Source organism: Athene cunicularia, assembly GCF_003259725.1.
Source record: "Athene cunicularia isolate RWA chromosome 15 unlocalized genomic scaffold, athCun1 chr15_part1, whole genome shotgun sequence".
Taxonomy (NCBI): Eukaryota; Metazoa; Chordata; class Aves; order Strigiformes; family Strigidae; genus Athene; species Athene cunicularia.
The window spans coordinates 7,072,602-7,096,064 of record NW_020799121.1 but is presented as its reverse complement, the minus strand read 5'-3'; the positions used below and the strand labels follow the sequence as shown (position 1 = coordinate 7,096,064).

The 23,463-nt window shown below is 38.0% G+C and overlaps 1 protein-coding gene across 4 annotated transcripts in view; it reads left to right on the top strand.

The window, feature by feature from the left end:
* The window catches only part of GNB1L (G protein subunit beta 1 like), a 49,762-nt gene that overhangs the window by 11,015 nt on the left and 15,284 nt on the right, over positions 1 to 23,463 (top strand). For 2 of the 4 annotated variants that reach the window (XR_003399544.1, XM_026859801.1), the window contains exons 1-5: positions 2,582 to 2,704; positions 14,822 to 14,949; positions 15,189 to 15,314; positions 17,303 to 17,465; positions 21,201 to 21,299. Coding sequence is in view for 3 of the 4 variants with exons in the window: in XM_026859801.1 (XP_026715602.1) it covers positions 2,582 to 2,704; positions 14,822 to 14,949; positions 15,189 to 15,314; positions 17,303 to 17,465; positions 21,201 to 21,299 (639 nt within the window). In the remaining variant the exon portion in view is untranslated. Of the gene's footprint in view, positions 1 to 2,581; positions 2,705 to 14,821; positions 14,950 to 15,188; positions 15,315 to 17,302; positions 17,466 to 21,200; positions 21,300 to 23,463 lie in introns of those variants that run through there. The other 2 variants (XM_026859802.1, XM_026859803.1) reach the window with 1 other exon arrangement.

The window sequence follows — 23,463 nt, the reverse complement described above, 5'->3', positions numbered from 1 at the left end:
TTAACTAGGAATTCCAGGAAGTCTAGGTGTTTCAGGAAGTGCTATTAAAATATTATGGTATTTCTTCCGGATGTAGATCCTTGGACAGTACACTTAGCCTTTTCTCTGTTGGCTTGTCCTGCAACAGAAATTCTAAACTATCGACAGCAAAGTTAACTTCCTTTGCTAGGTGTATTAGCTGGAATTATATCTGTTGCAGAAAGAAGAAACTTCTCTCTTGAAAGTGACATGTGATTTTTGAGGTCAGTGAAGATTTATCTCATCAAGGATGTCATTTTGCTACTAAGGAAAACCTCACTGGGCTCACATCTGAAGTACTATCTTCAGTTCTCTGCTTTTCCAGATGGATTTAGTGGAGTTAGAGATGGTGCAGAAAATGTCAACTGAAACAATTGGGGGAAATGGAACAACTGTCATAGAAGGAGAGATTGAACAAGCTAGTACTCTCTAGTTTAGAGAAAGACAGATATTTATCACTGAGATTTACAAAATCATGCAAGTGATGAAAAAGCCGAATGTGAAACTGTTGCCCTTCAAATCCTGCAATGTAAGAACTAGAGGGCACTCAGTGAAACCAGTAGGAGATCAGGTTTAAAATAAATAAAAGTAAATACTCCTTCATTTTCTGAAACTTCAGGTAGTGAATTTTTTGCCACAGGAGGTAGTGAAGGCAGTGGTATCATAGGTTCAAAGGGGGTTACACAATTTCATAGACAGTAGGACTACAATGGACAGTGAAATTACATGTCCTGAAGCATCATTAATACGGCAATTGTGCGTGGAGGAGTATGGGGGTGAATGAACTGCAAAAGCAGTCAGGCTTCTGTCTCTTTTCCCTAAATAGCATCTCTAAATAGCGTGACACTGTTGGAAACGGGATACTAGGCTAGATGGACCTGTTGTCTGACACTGCAGGGCATTTTTTTCTGCAGTACTAGAACCATATGATGTTTTCCTGTGAAAGGTTCTTATTGTTAGTACACTGAATTCTCGTAAGGATAATCAAGGAAAAACTGGTAGTGAGTGTGTTAATACTACATTGTTGATACCTGAAATATTAATGTATTTTAAAGTCTGATCCATTGATAGTCAAATGCCTGCCTGTTACTGTGCATGTTACTAACATGGCATTTATTTGGAAAATGTACAACCTGGAAAATGAATTTTAAGTTTGTGTGTCTATTTTTCTTGGCACTGAGTTTTAGTTATCTCTGAAGTGAAAAGCCATCCAGGTGCAGTGAAGCTGTATGGTGCCATGAGTACTCTAGCAGGAAGGTATGCAGGACAAGTATGCAGGAAGCTGAATCAGAGTAGTTTCTTCATGCTCCAGTACTGTGTGTCTTTGTGCTAGTTCCAAGTAGGCCAAGTGAAGAGAATGAGACAGAAGAGGGACTTTGGGCCAACCACATTCACAAATCAGGGGCCCAGAACTCGGGACATGGTGCCTGTTCCAGGCGCTGAATTTAGTGTCACCATGGAGCTGCAGTAACATCCCTGCAGGTTGGGGCATTCTCCCTGTGCACCCTGTTCAGTGCCTGCCCAATTCCTAGCTTGTCAGTCAATCCCTAAATATTTAGGCTACTGCTTCTTATATAGTAGCTAGCTCTTTTATTATTTACATCTCCCTTTAAAAATGTATTTTGTTTTGTTATCGATGTAGCATTTGGAGGAGACCTGCAAGGAGGGGGAAAAAAAAAATCACTAATTTACTTTAATATAGGACACAGAAAATTTCTTTAAATATTTTTTTTTTTTGGTAAAAAAAAATTGTCTTCTGTATGTCTTATTTTTTGAAACATTAAGCATATCAACAAAAATGTTCTCTGTTTTAATTAGAGGATGTAGTCTTTGTTCATGTGGAGATTTTTGAATATTTGTGTAGCTCCTCTGCTCTGGGTGCAAGCTTTTAGTCGAGATACTTACAGAAGCCATAAACTGTACAGGTGCCGCTCAGGTTGGCTCCTTGTGTCTGAGGAAACTGGTAGTGCTCTGCTGTTGATGAGAAATCCAGTGTAAACAAATCCTCACTAGTGGTCTCAGATGTGCTATTGGGAAACATTTGGCTTTTAATCAAAAGACATGAAGTGTTTGATTCTTAAGAGTATCTTTTTTTTCCTTTTTTCAGTTAAATAAATGTTAACACAAATGAAGAGCTTAAGACTGTCTGACTAAAGCCTTAGCTAATTGAGCTTTGGTTCTTTGAGAGTTTCAGTGTCATCCTTTTTGTTTTCCAGTTTTCTGGGGAAGTACTTCAGCTATAGGGCAAAAATAAATCTTCACAGTTAAATACATTTATGCACATTTTTAGTTACTATTTACTTCTTTCAAATTTATCTTGATTGAAAAACAGTTTCAGATGTATTGTTTTCTTAACAAAGATTTGACCTTCATCTTTATAGACAGTTTCACTATTTTTCCTATCAGCATTTAGTTCAAAGGAGCACTTCTAAGTATGCAGGCAAAAAACAGTTCTATTGTGTAAAATAGAGATGTGTGTTTTATATCACGGGAGTTTAGAGAACAATGCAAAGGTCAATTGTGTTGCTTGCTCTCCTGTCACATGATGTGGGTGTGTATATGAATGCATCCCTGGAATTCCACTGTGGGATCTGCATCTTTGAAGCTGATGCTAAAATTACTGCCGAGGCTCTTCCAAAGGCGGATACTGATAGAAGATTCAATGAAATCGAAGGTCGCCAGTCTGGTAGGCGTTGAAAGATACCTGGCTATGATACTATTTCTGATTTAATAATGCGAATGGGAGGCTAGCCCTTTGTAATAATTAGGACTAATTACTGAAGAGGTGTTGACAGATGGGCTAAGAGGAAACAAACTGCCTTTATCCAGTGGCTTAGAGTCAGATTACTAGTCTTGTGTTATCTGTTTCTCAGAAAGTAGAAGCTTCAATCATTCACTAAGTCTTCAAAGGGGAAAGGGATCCTAACAATATACAGGATTTGGGATGAAGCTATGAAATACGTCTTTGACTCAAAATAGCTAAATTAATCTCCTTTCCGTAAATTATCATACTTTTAAAGTTTGAGTTACAGATGGAGAATCTGATTGTAGTACTGAAAAATACTTGAAATCAATATTGATGACTGTCCTGTCATTATTTGTTGTCGCCATTCTTGCTCATGGATTAGTCTGAACTCAGTTACTTGCTGTTAATTATATTAATATGAATTCTTTGATTCTCTTATGCCATGCTTTCTAGCTACCTGAAATGGAGACAAGGGAAAATAGTTAGTACCCTCACATTCAGTGTTTGTTTTATGCTGATGTCATATCTGCTCAAAAAGCAGAAAATACACCTGCCAAACTTAATTACAGTTATTTACTTTTTTAGGAGACAAGATCATACGTATTTTAAGAAGAAACCAAATGACAATATAATTGCATTTACTGCGACTTTACTCATTGATGTAGGATTTCCTTAAAGAGTGTTTCTTCTCTCCTTTTGGATGTAGCATCCACTCAGTACATCTGCATGAAGTAGATAGGATTGACCAATATGAATGGCGTTAACAAAGACGTTCAGGGGTTTGTCAGTAGAATGAGCACTCAGTGTGACTTACTTTAGGCACATGATTTAAAAGTCTAGCAACCCTTCATCTTCTCAAATGACTGCTTTTAAGTGCATTGCTTCCCACTCTCCACCATATATATGTCCTGTTTTTCTGAGAAGCATGAGATAAATACGGTTGCATTCAATAGCATTTATAAGAAGACATAGCTTTCAATTATTTATTTACTTTTAACAAAAGAGGCCTTTTAATTAGTGTTTAAATATTTATAAGAGTTTTATTGTGCTGTAAAATCGGTTATACTTTGATCTAGATTTTCTGGTTTGAGATAATAGGGTTGGTAAAAGTTTTCCTAATGAATTTGGTCAGAACATGACATAATCTGATTATCTGATGAGAGATTGACACTTCAGTTCCTGCCAGCATAAAAGTGCGGTACAATAGGGGGCTGTTCAGCACCATTCAAAGGGTGGGAGTTCAAGTTCAGGTAGTGCAGAATGGTTCAAAGTTTCAAATTAAGGCGGTGAAACAGTTTTGCATTTTTCACTCCATTTTTTGTCAGGAGTAGTTTATCATGGATGAGAGGAATGAAGCTTGAAGTTACATGTGTAAACTATGTAACTCTATGCTGTAACTTTGGTTTTATTTCTCTCCATTTGCTGAATCGTGGTTAGTGTTACTCCTTAAACCAGAGAGAAACTAGCTGATCAGAACATTGCAGGTCTTGGAAACAGTCAGTACTAGAAACTGGGAATTAACATCATTGGTATTCAACCACTGTTAAATGCAGGACCAGCTTTTTATTAATACCCCTCACATTTTAATAATTTAACTGTTTAACATATGTTTACTCATGTCAGAGCCTTGGAGATGAGCGTGTTTAACTAATGCATCCTGCTTATGCAAAATGGATGTAGACTTATGGGATCAAACTGGCATGAAAGAACAATTGTGGGTTTGTATCTGAAGTATAAACTTAGCCTAAACTGTTAAAATAAACTTTAAAAATTATTATTATTATTATTATTTGATATTCAGTTAACATTTGTCTTGTAAATGTCATTCCTGTTTGCACTGGAATTATAGTGATCCTTATTAGGTTTCTTGGACTAATTTGCTCTCCAGTAACTTGGCTTATCCAAATCTTATTCTGTGTTGGATGAGAATCCTAATAGACAAATGACACATACTATTAGTAATTAAGCTTGAATTTTGGGAGATATTTCATAGCATAAAAATACTTTATAATCTGTAACTTTGACTCATATTTAAAAGTGATCTACATAACACCAAGTCTTCCTTTTTTTAAAATACTAAAGGGGTTCTTGGAGAAAGTAAAATGTATGTGCCAAATGGTATGGTCTTTACTGAAATGCAGTTGCTTCTGACCTTGAGAGTTCGTCTGAATAATGATTTAAAGTTTTAGCCTAATAAATTGATACAGATTAAAGTACTGACCACATTGATTTGTTTCTTAAAATGCTATGTGGCATGTGAATCTCAGTGGCAGTGGGAAGGGGCTGTCTGTTGCCTGGAGTTGGTGGGTGGAATCCTAACCCAGTTCTAGGGACCATGCCACCTTGGGAGGTCACTTACTGTCCCTGCCTCAGATTCTCCATCTACAAAGAATGTCCCATAATAATGCTGGTCCTGGAGACGTGCTGTAGTTGACACAGAAGCAGAAACCTTCTGAAGAGTAAATGCTTTATGAAATACTGGCGTAATGAATGAATCCTGCAAACCCTTCCCCGTTTGAGCAGTCTCACCAATATCATCTAGCAGTTTGGACGGGTGTAGATCAGATCCAAAGTTTGGAATTTGAAACATGAGCTGGACACAAATAGGAATTACCTTTGGTTATTTAATATTCCTTCTATGTTTATGTAAATTTATCCCACTTGCTATTTGCAATTTTAAAGTATATTTTTTAACTATTATGAAACAAATGTTGAGAATATAAACATGGGGGCTAGGAAACAGGTATAATATTCTGATATAAATGTATCTCCCACTATGGCAATGCTGGTAAAGTACTTAGCCTTTCAATTAAGTGCAGAATCTTTTTATTCTCTTTTAACAAATATTTATTTTGTGAACATTTTTTTTTCTTTAATTCTAAGAAATGTAAACTGCATGTTTAAAGTAAAAGGAAATATTTTGGAAAGTAGTGACAGAGCTCAACTTGCCGTGCATTTTAATTTAATTGCCTGCCTCTGCAAGGCATCTCACTCTTGGTAAGGCATATACAATAGGGGGTTATTTCATAAGAAGAAGAAAGCTTACAGCCAGGAATGTGAGCAGAAGTTTTAAAAGTATGTGAAAAGTAGATTGCTTCATTGTGTCTTCATAAGAGTCACTGCTCAGTATCTCCTCCTACCAAATGCGCAAGAACTGTGAATTTCAGGGACGTTCATATTCAAAGAAATCCGAGGGCTTCTGACTGTAAATGACAACGGTCATTTTTACTTCAAGTATGGCCAAAGCAAAATAAAATACAACACTACTAATTCTGTGTGTAATAAAATATTTGTATATATTTATCAGAGTTTAATCCAAATATAGTATTTATAGAGTAAGAAAATAATTTTTTTGCTTTTGTTGTAGTTGAATCTAAGGTAATTTGATGCAAAACTAAAATACAGTGTCTTGTAAAACTTACTGAGATACTGAAATTAATGTAATTTTAAGATAAGTATGAAAATGGGTTTTTGTCTCTTTCTCCCTTATTGCTGACTGTATCAGGCCAGATCCTAAGCAGAGCTCAATGTCAATGGGAACACCTCTGGACATGGTCCTGTACATCAGGAATCAATTGATAAGTCATTGTGTGATGTATTTTAGAAGTATAATTTTCTATAGGTTATATTTTTATGATGTAATATAATGTTACATATACAGTTCCTTCATACTGAAAACTCTTTAAGTTATATTTCACACTTTGAAGAGAAAAGTATAGAAGACAAAATGTCATCCAATTTGTACCGTGTTTTTATGTTCCTATGCCCTGTGGGAGGAAAAGAAAAGTAATAGAACAGACAAATAAATAAACGTGGTGTTGAAACTGGCATGACAGTTTCTGCTCTTGCACAACGGAACTGCAATCAATTTATTGTCTTCATTGGTCAAATGCCAGAATAACAGCATAATATTATACAAGAGTAGATTAATTAAAGTATAATTAGAATGGAATAAATTAAATAATCATAAAAGTTTGTCATGGGAAAAATATGTGTTTAGAATTAAGTAGTTTTCAAATAAAGTGATATTTTAATTGCTCAGAGTTACAGAATCCTTAATTGCAGACATATAATTCTGGCCCAAAAAACTTCAGTTGCTGTAACAACTTGATATATTTCTTCTCTGTCAATTCTTTTTAATAGTTTGTTACTAAACAAGATTATTGCAGGAAATGTCTGCTAAAATGTCTGGAAGATGTTTAATTAGGCCCATGCTATCTGAGGACATTATTAGCTCTTGGAACCAAAAGATTTGTAGCTGATGCTGCACTGTGCAGCACCCCTAATTAAGGAGGATGGGCAGACAGAGCCCCGTGGCTGACAGATTGCCATGCATGGCTGAACTAGGGGCTACTCAAAACAATCTTTTGATGGTCCTTGGCTTATCAATTTTCTGCTAGATTACAATGATTTATCAAGTGTACAAACTTAAATGCATTTTAGGGCTGATGGTATGGTATAGAGAGACAGTTGTATAAATGCTTCTTTTCACTTATATCGTGCATTTTCATATTCTTCGGATTTTCAAAGAATTAGGGTTTTTTCTCATGGTTGGTTTTTCTTCATTAATTTTATGGAGGGTGTGTTGCAGGGCTGAACTACTATGGGGTTTTATGCCTGCTTGCTTTCTCCAAACAAGGCTGCCTGTAGTTACATCGCTGCACTTTACCAAACAATTAATGGTTTCAGAAAGTAGAACAGATGGGTGTCTTTTCTCTCATCTGCAAAATGAACCTGTTTATGGAACACTGGAATTTCATCTGTTTCAGCTGTATTTCATGCTCTGTTTTAGACACCCTTATTAAAAGCTAGCGCAGTGACATGTGAGGCAGGGTTTCTTGTGTTTTCAGACCCCATATTTTGGCATAAATGTATCTATGATATTTGGCTGTCTCCAAAATGTTTACTTCAGTAAGATTTGCAATGCCCAAAATGTTTAGCCATGTTAAAAAAGGTCAACCAGCTGATAGCTGAAGGCGAATATGTCAGAATGAAAGACTGAAAAAAAATTATCAGTCCGACACAGTGGGAGTATTAGAATGATTAATGTTTATGTTAATTTATGGCTTTTACATATTGATTAATAGCTTTTTGTTTCAGTGAACAAAATGTGTAAGTGGCAATGAGATCCATATGCTAACTCTGTGTCTTTCAAATAATTACAGTCATTCTTAGTTTTGTTCCCATGCTGAATCTATGTTTTCGTATAGAAAATTATTATTGTACAGTGACTTTTTTAAAAATTGCAGATGGAAGTATTTGAAGGTGAACCTCAAGACACAAGCCTGGGTTTCAGTATTCCAGAAGGTTACACACTGACATTTATATACTTTTTTTTTCTTCAAATTTCATTACTTAAAGTCGTAATATACTGTGGTTTAGCCTCATTCAGTTAGGGGATGCTTAGAGACAAAAAAACGTTCTAACACTGTGAGGAGCCATTATCTGATGGAAATCATTAAAAATGTGTTGCAGTGCATGATGGTTATTAGTCATTTTCTTTTCTGCTCCCATTAGATTTCTGGCGTATCACCAACTGTTGATAAGCAATTTTGTTTGCTATCTGTCCATTGACTATTATGATTAAAATGTGGAAACTTCCATCGTTCATTGTCTAAATGTCAGGAGAGAAGGTAATTTGGGGGAGTTCTTGAGAGAGGGTAACTCCGAACTTCCCTTGAAGTCAATGGGAAATGGAGGTTCTCAGAACTTCTCAAAATGAGACTTTTGAAGTGTTCTGAGCAGGCAGTCATTGTTAGCAATTAGAAATTATATGGTGACTATTTAGAATGAAAGCTCTGACAGCATTTAGTGTTCCCAACCTATAAAAGAAAGGACTCTCGTCAGTTGTAATGTTGGCTGTGTGGCAACAGGTTTATGATATCAGTTAATAAAGGATTGTATAGCTAGGTCATATAAATCATTGCACTTTCTTTGACATTCATGTGTCTCCAACTAGCAAGTTTTGCAAGCAAGAGAATTCTATCTAGAAATTTATCTACACTATCTGATACTGTATTTCCAGTGCAAGCACAAGCACACTAATGAATGTTTCCAGGCCACTGTTGTGATTTTTTTTTTTTCTTTTTTAAAATTTTTAGGTTCTGAAGTCACATATGAAATACAAATATATGTCACTGGGCTTAATCTGTACTTTGGTAGTCATAGGTAGGTAATATTGTGAAAAACAACCAATTTAAGAGAAAGCATCTGGTTGTCCTTATTCCTGAAAATTAAGAGTGCTTTACTAGTACATTTTACTGGCTAAATCAGAAATTTCTACTTACTCTAATTTCTGCTTGAAATCAATTTCTTGATTTAAAGATTTCTACTGATGTCTAATTTCCACTTGAAATAAATTAATTTTAAAATTAGCTTTAAAGAAAACGTAGAACTATAATACATTTTTATCTCAGTTTAACACCAAAGATAGCAAAGGGAGCTTTAAACTGAAAGCTGTGGTGTTAGTTGACTGATGAGTGAATTTTCATATATTCTGGGGCTCTGACCTTTGCAAGTATTTGTGTAGCACTCCCACAACTCTTGATCTGTGCAGGCAGTTCCTATACAAGCTTGTACTGATTTTATTTTTACTGGTGCCTGTTTGTCTTTGCATTCAACAGACATACTATGTGTTTCGGTGGACTGGGGAAAGAATGTGAAATGCCTGGCTTTTAATTTTGGATTTTAACCAGAGTGGTTTTTTAATTCTTACTTAAGTGTTTCGTATGTGTTAGCTTGTTACAGGGCACGAAAAGGTACTTCTTTGTACAGTCAGTTACTTTTCACTTCGGGTGCAAAGAGATTTCTTCAGATGACTGTCTCACAACATCCATTTCTATTGCTATTTTGATTTCAGTGTGTTCTGTCATTTTTTGACTTATACATGCAAAATGAAAACCTGGGCTTAAAAATTTGCCACAACATGTCTGAAGAATTGTTTACCAGACCATATACTTGCTTTCAGACCTTTTGTAGTCAATAACTTAGAGAAATTTACTTTTGCAGTCAGATGAGGTGAACTTTAACTCATTCAACTCGTACAGATTTGTCTGTTATCTCTTTTAATTAGCTATGGAAATGCTACTCATTAAATGGGTTCTTGCAGCCCTAAAGTCTTGTTCTCCACTTGCCAGAACTGCCACATAACCAGGCAGCATTTTATGTCAACCAGGGATGTCCAAGATGTTTCCAAGTCCAGCTGTGTTCTGGCATAATTCAGTGAGATGAGTGGGGTGCCGGTGGGACCCCTCTTATCTATCTTTGCTGCTTAGGTAACTCTCACACCAGCCAGGCGATAGTTGGCTGCATGAGGAAGGGCCACGGTGCTCACAGGCAGCCGTGTGATAAGGGTGTTTCTTCAGCAGAGGATAGTTCATAGTTTCACCACTATGAAACCGAGTTGTCTGCAGTGGGTGTCAGGCTGGAAACATGGCAATATTGTGCTTGGAAAGCTCATACTGCAAGGGCTGCCTGCTGTACATTAACGCTGGAGATGGTAAATGTGATGGAATAAACAAAACTGTTTGCACTGCACTATTAATTTGAGGGAGTCTTTTATTTCCATTGGCTTCCTCTGCAGTTCCAGCCAGTGACCCACTTCGAAAACACATGTGCACTAGAGCTCCGCTGTACGACATGGCAGTGTCACAAAACTTGCGAGTGAAGGCAGGTAGGCACGGAAGTGCAGGCTGAAAAAGGGGGTTTGTACAAACGAAAAAGAAACATCCTGGAAAGGGGGAAGAACAATTTATTCACATCTTTCTCAACTCATTCTTTGCTCTGATTTTTTCCTTTGGGAGGGTGGCACCTGGTAGACTAGGAATTTTCAAAAAATAACAGGGATTTCATATATCTGTAAGCACACCTGGATGTGTTGAATATTTTGCAGTAGTAATTATGTCTGCACACCTGCTAGTTTCAGTCCCAAATAAGTTTGCCAGACATGCCTAGAGAGATTTATTTCTTCTATACCTGAAAAAGCTCTTTTACCACTGAGTTTTTACTACTCTAAATAAGCCTAAAAAAAAAAAAAAAAGAAGAGGATTTTTTTCTTGTCTTTGCTTGAGCCATTGGTATCTCAAACTGAACTGTGGAGTTTGTAGGGGGAGGAGGGTGTTTGGATGATATTTTAATAGCAATTTGTTTTTGCTTCAATGTGTGATAGAAATACAAGTGACAGGAGTGGGAACAGGAGGGTTGCTGAATTCTGCTGGAATTTTTCCTGTGGGAATCTGTTAATGTTTTTAATTCTCTTAGAGATTTTTCCAAGGTAATCCTTTTGACATTTACATATTTTAAATGACTCTCATTAAATAAAAGCTTAACTTTTTTATATCAAATGCTGAAGTGATGATACTGGAATACCACTGCATAGAAATTCAAATGGTTTGAAGATTATTCTAATTGCAACCTAAACAAAGCAAGTTTTGTGAGGGATATTAATAGTGAATTGTTCTTTAAGACAGTGTAATTTTGAAGGAAATTCAATTGTTCTGGCATTTAGTAGAAGCTTTTTTTTTGTCAAAACCCTTTTTAGTACCTAATGTGCGGTGCACATAGCCGTTTGCTAATTGAAACACTAATTTGAACAGCTGGAGTTTCCACTACTCGCTCATGTAGCAAATATAATTTATGTAGGAGCTCAAGGGGTTGCAGTGCACCTTGTGAAAAATATGTCTAGTTGTCTGTATCACATCAGAGTGTAGCTCAGCCCCTGAAGGAGGATGCTGTTACCAGCACAGGGAAGGCTGGAAGAAATAAAAAATAGAACATCTTTTAAAAAACAAGAGTGTAATGATGAGGTGTTGCATTTCTTACTGGTGATACCCTCTTGCAAACAAATAATGTCATAAGAAAAATTAATATTTTTTTAACATCCTTTTACAGAAGGCAGGAGTCATAGCATGTGGATATTTCAGGGACAAACATGTAGTCTAGCGCTATGATGGTTTTAAATGAACTTTCTTCTGTAGGTTGCACTTTGCTTGTTCAAGCCCTTAAGCCAGATTTTGCTCTCAGACCAGCCTAAATACTAAGCAAATTCATTTAATTAAATTTGCTGCAGATATCCCCAGTTAACAAGAACAGATTGGTCTCCCTGAGGGCTAGATGGAGTTAACAAGAAAATAAATGTTGTGCTAATTAGAGAACTCATTTTCAGACACCTGGGGTGAAACTTTAAAAAGTTCCAGATATTTAGGATTGAAAATTCATTTGAAAATGAGTCTTAGGCTTCTAAATCACTTAGGCACCTTGGAAAAATTTATCCAATGGCTTTAACCATTGCACAGTCATCATCTTTAGCATGTTTGTAGCTGTCTGCTTAGCAAAGCACGGTATAACCATTAGCTATTAGTATCAGTATACCACAATGTATTTCATTATCCCTGTAAGTAAAGTAGAGATATTGAGCTACCTGGTGAGTTGAAGGTAGGCTAAATGTCATTTTTTTGGAGGATGTTTATGTGTCAACAAGAACAGATGGATGCTTTCTTGGAGTTTTTAAGGCACCAAATTTCCATCTATTTGTGACCTCATGGAACTTTCTGTTGATTTAGGTACCTAAGAACTTTTAATTAAATCTTGGTCTTAAGCGACTTGTCCACACTCATGGATGAAGAAAACAGCTCAGATACAATTTTATAGTTCAGCACTTGCTGGAAGAAAAATCAGATGCTTAATACTGTCACACTGTTACTCATCTGCTGAGTTGTGATAGGAAGTAATAAGGAGTCATAGGACAAATAAAAAAGTACATAGATCTAGTGTTAAGCCCAATTTCCAGATTCACATACATTATAAGCAAAAAAAGCAAGCAAAAGACCAGGCTTCAAGGAGCAAAAAGTAATTTAATTTGCTTACAGCTTGAAAGTATGTTTTCAGTTGTTGGGTTTTTACCTGTAGCCAGTCTGAGGATTTTTCTGAAATATTGTCCTTGTAAAGACATGCATTAGTAGCGTCTGTTTCATGCCAGGTAAAACCCTTCCCACAGCCACGCACACACTTGCTGTCTGTCAGCAAAAACTTCTGTGTCAGTAATTAGAAAAATGCTATTAAAAACCTGCCTTGTAATCCCAGATAGCCTCTGGGTTGACTCAGTTCTATTTTGTCTTGCTTGCTCAGTGCAGTAACCCAGGATTGTCCCACCGTGAAGAGGGACCCCGCTCCTCTGACAAGCCGCTAGCTACTATTTTATTTACGTGGTTCTACAAAGTGTCATTTTGAGGGCAACAGCATACAGCTGGTGTGTCCCAAAGAGGTGGGGACATTTTTGTGGTGACAAAATCTAACAGTTTTATAACACAGGAGAAGCATGTTACCGATGGGCACTTGAGAGCTGGATCTCACCACGGGGGCAAATCTGTACCTCGTGTCATCATCTGAAAATTTATTCCAGCCTGTCATGAGTCTAGATCATCAGACAACATCATAAAACACATGAGTCAGGGCACTAAAACATGGAGGTTATCCACTGAGCTCATTATTTTCATACCTAATTACACAGTGCTATTGAGGGAGAATTGCACATTATGCTGAAGAATCCTGTTTCATCACTAGTCCTAAAAGATAATTGTGTTTAATTAGGACCTATAGATACCATGGTGATTACCAATCTATAAACACTCAAGGCAGACCTGCAAATGAGGTGCAATAGCAAGTGCATCCATTAAAGACTATTCAAAAGCTGATACTGAAGTGAGATGACAAAAGTTGGGCTGTTTTGATTTACCGTGTAACTTGTAGCTCTAGCACTCTGTTCTGGTTCTCTGCGATTCCTCTGCTGTGAACCAGCAGGCAGAAAACCACCTGCTGATCTTCCCTTACAGAATTTAGAAAACTTTTTTGTTTAATCTGGTGTAATATATGCATGAATGGGAAAGAGTAATCAGAGTTGACATGTAGTGTCAAAAGCCATCCTTTTCTGTATGAGGTCAGGTCAGAAAGGAAGAAGCAGAAATACAAGCATGGCAAGTAATGTCACAGATAAAGCAGTGAAAATATTTCTTGTAGTGCATGTTATATTGCACTTCTCAATGAATTGCAAATGGTACTTACAGCCAAAGAATCTGCTGGTTACCTTGTTCCAGCACAGGTCTGGAGGGTCATTTGCAGCAAGTCAGAACACAGAAAAGTCATCCTCCTCCTTTGTGCTTGTGCACAACTGCCTGCAAAGGTGTTAATGTGAATGGAAACACTTGGCGAAGGTGCCAGATCAGGAAGAGTGTCCCTAACCAGGTCACACAAACTACCCCTGCAGGTTCATAATAAATTGTCCTTCACATTTCCCATGGCAGACAGGGCAACATGCTTCCCTATATACTTGTCCTGTTCTTTGCTGACTCGGACCGCATTTGAACCGATGACATACAGCTGAAAGCATCCATCTCTATTGATCCTTTGGGGAATACAAACCCCTTAAAATAAAATGTTTAACACAGTAACCACTAAGTTAGTATGGAGTAGTGCATTTCTCTTTTTAAAGTAACCATGCTTGGAACCAAAAATTCAAGCACTTGGGAGTAATGGGATTAATAACTCTAATCTCATCTGAAATTCTTTTCAGTTGATAAGTTCACTGCAATGCTTTTCAGTAAACGGTTGTGAATGGAAAGCACAGAAGTAGTACTTTTATGGGGAGGAAGAGGAAAGACTTGCCAAGGGGCTAAATGGAATGATAAATTGCTTGCCCACTGAAATTATGGGTATCCAGTTTCTTGTATTTTGTAGCTCTTCCTTTTTGCAGCAGGGAGAACAGCTGAACAATTTTGTATTTACAAGTACACAAGAGGTGCATACATGTGGCCAGCTCAGCACTTACCTTCCTTAAAAAGGAATGCAGCAAACCCCAGATTGGACAGCTGCTTGGCCAGTCAGTGTTAAGAGGAAATACTTTACGCTGAACTGTATGGCAGATAGAAATAGCATCCAGTAATGATAATCCAAAGAGAAAAGTGACTAGGAAAAGCAAATGTCCTAATCAGAATTTATTTCAAGTTGTAATTTCACTTTAGTTTGCCTCGCACTCTGTGATACCTGTATCTTCTCACCCCCCAGTTCATTGCTTGGATGGCTCTGCTACCTCCAGATCCACAGTTTGTTCTCAGAGGTACCAGTGCTGCAGTCCACACTCTGCGTTTTTCCTGTGGAGGCAGAGAACCTGATGTCCCTGTTCTTTTTACTGGGTAAGTAAACCAGGATTTCTGGCTGAGTTGAGCATCATATGGACATTTCCTTTCAAAACAAAGTGTATTATTTAGATAGATGATATCTGGAGGAAACAACAAAATGCATGGTTGGTGAATGATGGGTGTGTTGTCTTCGTACATACAGTTTCAGTTTTTTAAAAAAAGGAGGAAGTATCAGACTGTCTTATCAGATCATCTGCGGTGGTCACACTAAAAGCATCTGTTCTTACTGCCAGGTCTGAGAATGGGTTTATCCATGTCTGGAACCTGAAGACACACAGAGTGGATGCAGCACTGGATGGCCATGGAAGAAAATCTGTCTACTGTGTGGAGACAATGTGTGGTAAAGACAGGCTCCTCAGGTTAGCAAAGCAGGCAAAAAACTGAAATTTTTCTTGTTTCTGTGATGATTGAAGAAGAATTAAAAAAAAAAGTTAAAAAAAAGGAATCCTTTATTTCTGGAGTCACTGAAAGTCTCTCCAATATCTCTCCAACACATACAGAAAAGTACAGAAGTACAAAAATACAGAAAAACTGTAGAACAAAAAGTGGAAAAATGATACAATTAATCTCTTTATGATATATATGTGATGACATTGCAACAGCTTGGGGTCCATGGTGTCTTTATTATTGCACTGAGATCAGGTGAGTTCTTTGGGTGAAGGAAGTACACCTGAAGTAGACAGATGCTTTACAACTGTTTCTCAGAGAAGATCAAAATTGATATAAGGAGTTTATAAATAGAGGGGAGAGGAAGAAAAGGTAAGGAAGGAAGTGAAGAATCAGAGATGAAGAATGGAAGACTGAAAATGAGCAAGAATGCTGAGTTGCACACTTTTGCTTCGTTGCAAAATATCTTCTGTTCTCATTTAGCAAGGGAAGGTCGGGAAGATTTGTGTACTTTGGATTAGACAGGTGATCTAGAGTAGATGCCAAAGTGTCTGTGTGACTAGGAGGTGTTCTGACATGTTTATCTAGAGAAGACATCTCTTATAATATACAGTGGAACTCATTAGCATTTATATTTGTTATCTGCTTAAGTACAATTATCAACACTCTGCCCTATAAAATCATATTGAATGAGCATTGTTTTTATAATTATAGAGTTTTTCCATGCCTCTATTTTTTCTCTATATTTATAGCAGTGTGATTTTTAGGACAGCAGTTACCTGTATTTTTTGTTTCTGTGTTCTAAAGCTAAATCACAACAATTTCTTGCAGTACACATTGTTTGTATGCCCAGTGCTATGAATGTTTTGACAGTTTGTCACTCAGCTGAACAACGGATGGGAGTTTCTCTATTGATGTTGAGGAAATCCCAAGTCTGTAGGTTTGCATCTAGCTCTGTTTTGGTTTCATACTTCCATCAGGTGATACTGCTAATTAAAGTAAGAAATGGGTAAGGGATTTCTGATGTCTCCTTGTCCCAGGTGATAACATGAGGACACATACCTTGTGCTAGTGTAGTTTGTGGATTTGAAGTTTCTCCACAATGGTACTTTGTTCCAGAGCCAGTGAGATCACATAAATATGTAGTGTTAATGCCATGCCCTTTGTCTGGCCTCCTTGGTCTTACTGTCTGGGACCAACACACAGACGTTTCTGTGGGACAGAGTGGTATGCAGAGGGCTCTGTGTGAGCTGCACTAGTACATCAGGGATGCAGCTGTTGGTTTTCTGGTTCTGGATGTTCTAAACACAGCATTTCACTGTTCAATTCCTGCTACTTGCTGCACTGCCAGTCCCTCTCCTGTTGTGTCTCCACAGTTTGTCTTCTGTGCCCTCCCCGTGGCCGTGGGAAGTTGACCACTGAATAACTGTAGCTTTTTATTGGTCTTTGATGCGGTCTTTGGTGTCTTGCTATTTGTCTTTCAGCTGTCAACATGCCTGACATTTCTATTTCATTGCTAGGGTCAAAGAGTGTTAAATGTTACTCTCTGGATATTTTTGTTTCCTTTTAAATTACCATCTAATCAATGGTAAAATGTAAGTATTTTTATTATGAATATGTTCAAATACTTGTGAGACTTCATAAATACACACATATAAGTAGCATAACTGTGTCTGATCAAGTCTCTCTTCACAAGGGAACATGGCTGGCTGTGACTGCAGTGTATGACTGGCTGGGGTCCTCCCGCCTCCCGGTAACTGTTGATCCTGTTAGCAGAAGGGTGGTGGTCTCAGTGATGCTGAGCTCCCACACGTCCCATGAAAGACCCAGTTAATACCCCACAGAAGCTGTACTGAGCTTACACCTTTACTGCATGTTGAAGACCTGACTTTGAGATGCTAGCCTGCAGGGAGCCAGGCTGTCTCGGACCTGATGCTCATGGATAACTTTACTGTAACAGCCAGGGTCGTGACCAGAGGATCTGCTTGTGGGATTTAGCAGAGGGACGGACTTCAGTGATGGATTCTGTCTTCACGGAGAATGTGGGATTCTGCAGATGCTCTCTGTTAAAAGTGGCAGAGGGACGCTGGCTAATGGCCATGGCAGCCAAAGCCCTGGAAGAGGTAGGATGTGTCTCTTTTTCTAGTGCTTGGGAGATTGCTTTTGGTTTTGAAATGAGATCGTTTGGAAGGGGAAGCATCATTGCTCTCAAATTCTCTGCTCAAGAGAGGGCAGCACAAGGAACCTTTGGGGGTTCTAATCACTAATTTTACCTGCCAGAAAGATGACTGAATTATATAACTCATGCTCTAATAACAAGGATACCACCCCAAGATTGGTCTGACATTTAAGTATTTGCAGCTGCTGCTGGTCTTTCATGTGCAGGAGTTTTAAAAACTCTTCTGGTGCTGCTGAATGCCGTTAAAGGGGAACAAGAGTCCTTCTGGGGAACTAATGGTCAGAAAGTCTGTCATCAGATGGAGGTACTCATCTTCCATCTGAAGCTGAAAGTCGTGTTTGGTGAGAGAAGGGGAGGTGCAGGTGATTTGTAATGTGATATGTGGTCTTTCACCCCAGGCTAATTCTTTAACTGGTACTTTGGCTGGAAATAGTTGAATTACTATTAGCGGCCAGAGGTTTGCTCACTGTGAGATAATTGTAGGGTCCGTTTCAGTTCCTACTGGATGAGTCCACATCTAATACCCATTATCACAGCAATCACTGACTGACAGCTTTGTTGGCAATTTCCACTTCTGCTTTGTAGAAATTGTATTTTTGTTTTCTTTGAAGGACTATGTGAGGACGTCACACAAAAATAATTTCAAATACTCGACATCAAAATACCAAAAATATGAAAAAAAGAAAAAAGTGCATAAATATTAAAAGAAATATTGTAGCTAATTGGAAATTGTTCATGAGCATAAAAGGTCACATGCTTTTCTGGACTATAGGATGCTTATCTTGAAACTGAAAATTGCATATTTTATATACAAAGTAATAAGTGGGAGTGATGCCTGTATTGCAAGAAAATGTGAACTTTTTATTATTCAGAAGTTAAGCACATACTTAAGTACTTTGTTGGCTCACAGCCAGAATGTTCAGCCTTTCACCAAACTGGGTAAGCCTGTAGACACAACCACTGCACCAGTAAATATAACTATTCTAAGTCCCATACCTTGTTCTGATCAAAGAAAGAACTCTCTTAATTTTACAGCAGTGCTCAATAGTATTTAAGTTAAACAAAATTGACAAGTGCATTCTTGTGTCAGCCTGAGAAGAGTTTTTGTGTCAGGCAGAGAGTACACACACACATTCTGGTAGTGAAGAATTAAATAATCATCTGTTCCAAAGAGTTGTTTACCCCAATGTCTCTTACAACTCATCTCTGTTTTATTTTCATTTGTTTGCTTGGGCCCTGCAAACTGATAACAATTTACTGTCTGCTGAGGTAAAAGAGTTCCACTTGGTGTATGAATCTTTACATTAGAGCTGTGTCAGGTTTCAATAAATTCACATAAGCTCCCATAATATATAGTGCTTCCAAATAGGCAGCACTGTGTGAGACACAGTACATTTGCAGCTTATGATTAAAATTAAGACTTAATAAGTGTTTATGCTTGGCTGGTGCCCAAAAAAAGAGTAATTTTGTCTTAAAGCAGGTTCAGTCCATAAATAATGAGATCTGAACAGGCATTTATTTGTTCATGATTGCATTTAAATCACCAATTATGAGTTACATGCACTTTTCTTGCCAATTTGCCAGAAACATGTTAAAAGCTTTATTAATGTGAAAAAGAAAAAGGGTGTGTTTCCTTGTGGCCAGTTTTAGCCACCCAGGAACACTATTAACCTCAGGCAAAGGCAAATCTTTCTCCTATTAAGCAAAACCAATATAAACACAGAACTTCAAGTTTTAGGTTACAGTTGTCAAAATATATGAAATAGTATTTATTTCTAAGGCTCAGTTGCCTCTAATGCAGACAGTCTCTGGAACTGTCAGTCTAGCATAGGCAGCTCATGCCTGCCTGCCTTCTGCAAAAAGCTTTTTTAATCTTTGTGTTTTTCTTTGTCCTTTGCAAGCCCAACTGTAGCCCTTGTATCAGTTCATTTGTTTTTAATCAAGGTAAAGCAAAGGAGGGTTTGTTTTTTTCTTTTAACCTGCAGAAGTGCATTTATCACAGCACACTTATCATTACTTATTACGTAAAAGTTGCAGTTTCAGTCTTGTCTAGGAGGCAATGCCCTTTGGAGAGCCAGTGATGAAAGATACAAGATGAGAGCAGGTCATCTTTGTATTTATAGCACATTTCCTGCAATAGCTAACTTGGCAACTTTCTTGCTATCAACATAAGGACCAAGAGAAAAGCATCTTTTGTTAGGAGTGTAGCTCCAAAGAACCAGAATTCCCAGATGATCAAACTTTTGCCTGTTCATAGGTTTGGTCTCCATACTGAAAGGCTCTTCGCCATAGTCTCCATTCCTCAAATCTGGAGAATAGTTTCCTGCTCCATTGATAAGTGGATTTAGAAAGTGTTCTGTATATTGTGTTTACTACATTGTCAACTTGCAGTCCTAGAGTGCAGCTGGCTTTTGGCAGGCTGGCTGACAACCTCTAGAAATAGGAAGATGTCCTGGCAAGCTTTGAACTAAAGGTATGGGATTGGAAAGCCATCCCAGCTGCCCTGGTCTTGATTGATGGCTCCCAGAGGAGCCATATTTGTGTAATACCTCATCTCAGATGCTTAAGGAAATTCGCATGACAGGGGCTGTCCGACAGCACTGCTGGGCTTTTGCACGTTCTGAAATAGTCTAGAATGGCTGGTGATGCTAGATTTATCAAATGTTTGAAGTCCCTTAATTTTATGAGATAATGCAGACCATTGTTTATTTAATTAAAATAAAAGATCACCATAGTGATTTAAGCATGCATTTGAGTTCCTGGCAGCAAGTTTTTGATACCTAAGAACTTCTATTTCTCCATAGTTCCAGGCTTGAGAATCAGCCCAGAGTGAGGCACTTCCGTGTCAGTTGAGACTCAAAACCTTTCAGTGCCAAACTGCAAAGGCAGAGTCCCCTGATCTTGCCTGCCATCATCCTGAGGTGGAAATGAGCTACTTCCTTGGCAGAGGAAAGACTTACCCAATGCTAAAAAAAAAAAAAAAAATCAGTTCCATAATTCATTGCCATCAGTGCAAGCAACAGTAGAAGCTGCTCTGTAGGCAGAGAGCAGGTGTTTAACACAATACTGTCTGACCCTGGGTCAGACAGTATTGTGTTAAAAATACCTGTATGCATCACTGCTCCAGCCTGCATTAGCAGATAATTCTGGGTTTATATTTTGTTAGTGCAGTTGGCCAGTAAATAAAAAATCCACCGTAGATACATTATTGCCTAAAATTTCCATGCAAGCTGTGTGTTACCATGGCAGAACAAAGGAGACAATCAAGTGTCCACAAGTGAATGTAACAAAAAAATTAGCAGCAGAGATGGAAAAAGGGGAAAGGGAGAGGTAGCAGTGAAGTGTTTTCAGATTAAGCAGTCTGTAATATTATCTGGTGTATGCACAATATCATCTACTCTATGGGAAGAAGGCTATAATACAGATTAAATAGAAGAGTGGAGGAAGAGGATGTGTTCATTCTAGCAGTTTTGTCCGGTCATTCCTAAAACAATGCATTTATTTAGATAGCTGTAGATTCCCTTACAGCTCCAACTTAACTCACATTCCTCAGTTTCCTCCAGACAGTTGTTACTGGAAGAGCTTATACTAGCCTTAATCACCTTAAAAGAGTTGTGTTTTTAAACAGCAGCATTTTGACCTGGAGCCTGACCAAGTACTCTTGTTTTCCTGATGTCAGGTTCAGGTTTTGGAGCTGCCATCCAAGACGTCAGTCTGTACCTTGAAGCCAGAGGTGGGTGCCAAGCTGGGCATGCCCATGTGTCTGAAGTTATGGCAGGTAAGGCAAGAGCGCCTGCTAATTGTGAAATGTTTTCCCTGTGATTCATTTTATATGAAGCACATGAATCTTTCTTCACTTGGATTTTGATTTATTATCAAACCAATCAAGTAATTATACTATTAAAGGGGGGAAAGATTTGTGAACATCCTTAATGTAACTTTCAGAGCTTTCCAAGCTTTAATGGAAGATTTGCAAATGCTCAGGGAAAGCTTTGTATCCTTAGGATAGATACAGGTTTTGCATCAATCAAGAGGAAAATGAGTGACTTACCGAAGCCAGTTGTTTGATATGGTTTCTCATTGCATTACAAATGATGAGAAATGATTGGGTTACTTAAAAACAGTGATTTTAATGGCAGGTTACATTCACTTCAATGCCCTCGGGACAAGGAAGCACTCTATGAACATTTCTATTCCAGACATACAATAGGAACAAAATATTTATGGTGCTATTGACTTTGGACAAAAAGGTAAATAAAAGCAGTTAATGAAAAAAAAAATCACCTTTGCAGAATAGTCAGAAAATAATGTTTATGGGGTGCCAACAGTGAAAGACAAGTAATGAAAAAGGTGGCCATGGAGGGAGGAAGAAGTTGAGGTAATTTTCTCTAAATCTCCAAACAATTGGTGGCAAAGCCGATTCCCAGTTTAACCCCCTGACCACATACTGTTATAGGTCTGCAGTACCATCCGAGTGGATTTCAAGCATGTTATTCCTGCAGGTTCATCTGAACATTTGTATTAGTTTCAGTTGAAAAAATTACCAATCAATTGTGAATTTGAGGCGTTAGTGTCTTCACTCAAGGTCCTGAACCAAGTGAAGTCTAAAGAAATTCAGTTGTTGTCTTCAGACAAAAGTAGGAGAGGCCGCAGTTCAAGTCCCATGCTATAATTAAAAACTGGAAAAAAATAATTAGAAGAAAAATTAGACATTAGTCTTCTATTAAGCAGAAATTTTCTCCTAAAAATGCAATCAGTGTTCAGTACTTAATGAAATGAATGGGATTTTCTGTCTCCTGGTTGCTTTTTAATAAGGTGAAGATAGCTGAGGCAATGTTCAGCGTTGTAAATTTTGTTGCCTGTATAAAAAAGTCCTCTGTCTTGCCATATTTTCTGCATGCATTAATATTGCTATTCCTTTAGGAAGCAGAGCAGGTGCGGAGTCTTAATTTTATGTAGTTTTTAATTTTGTTGCCAGTGGGAATAAAGCAGAGGACTGGGAACTGGGAGAAGTAAATTATTCAATGTAAATTCTGACTTTGGGAAGTCACCACAACTTCCTAGACTGCAACAGGCAAGGATAGATAATCCCTTACAGTCTCACAGCTGTATTTGCTCTTCTACAAATGTGTGCAACTCAGTTTAAAAGCATGGGGGAGGAGGATACTCTTAAGGGGAAATAATTGTATGTGGTGTACCAAAGCGATGCTCTGCATTCTGTTTTGTGGTTTCACTGGAAGTAGCTCACTGAGTAACCCTGTAACCATAAAAGAGAACAGGAGCTAACCCAGCTGCACCCCTTCCTGAACAGAGGCCATCCAGGATTTCTTTGTACATTACTGCATTGGGCAATATAGACATACCCAGGAGATGAGCACTCCCCAACCCATCGCTTATGGGCAATGTGTTGCCTAAGAGACTATTTGATGTTGCTTATGGCACAGTAAATTAACAAGTTGAAACAGAAGCTGACATGGAGAGAGCCGCATAATGGTCTGAAGGAAGTATGCTCAGCGTGGTTGTCCAACAAGAGTTGGGGGGCTGCAGCCACATATCATCATATTCTTCTGCATGCCAATAAAAAACATCCCTGTATCAGGGAAACAACCCACCTTACCAGCAGCAGTGTGAATTAGAAACTTTACTTTAGTGCAGAAGGAAACTAAGGCTTAGGTTAGGCTTCTAGATTAAGCCTCGCTGGCTTCTCCTAAGCAGTTAAAAAGCTTACAGCTCTTTATTTTGTTGTCTTGGAGCTTTTTTCGCCCCTCATTTTACTAGGGCTGTCCTTAAATGTATTAGCTCATTCAGTGGGTTTTTTCCTTGTGAAGGTTCATTTTGTTAAATACATTGTCCCTTCAGTTTCACACCTTCCTGCTATTAGTAATTGGGTGGAGTAGGATTTGCAGTAGTGAGGATACTCTTCCCTTAAATTTTTTGCAGTC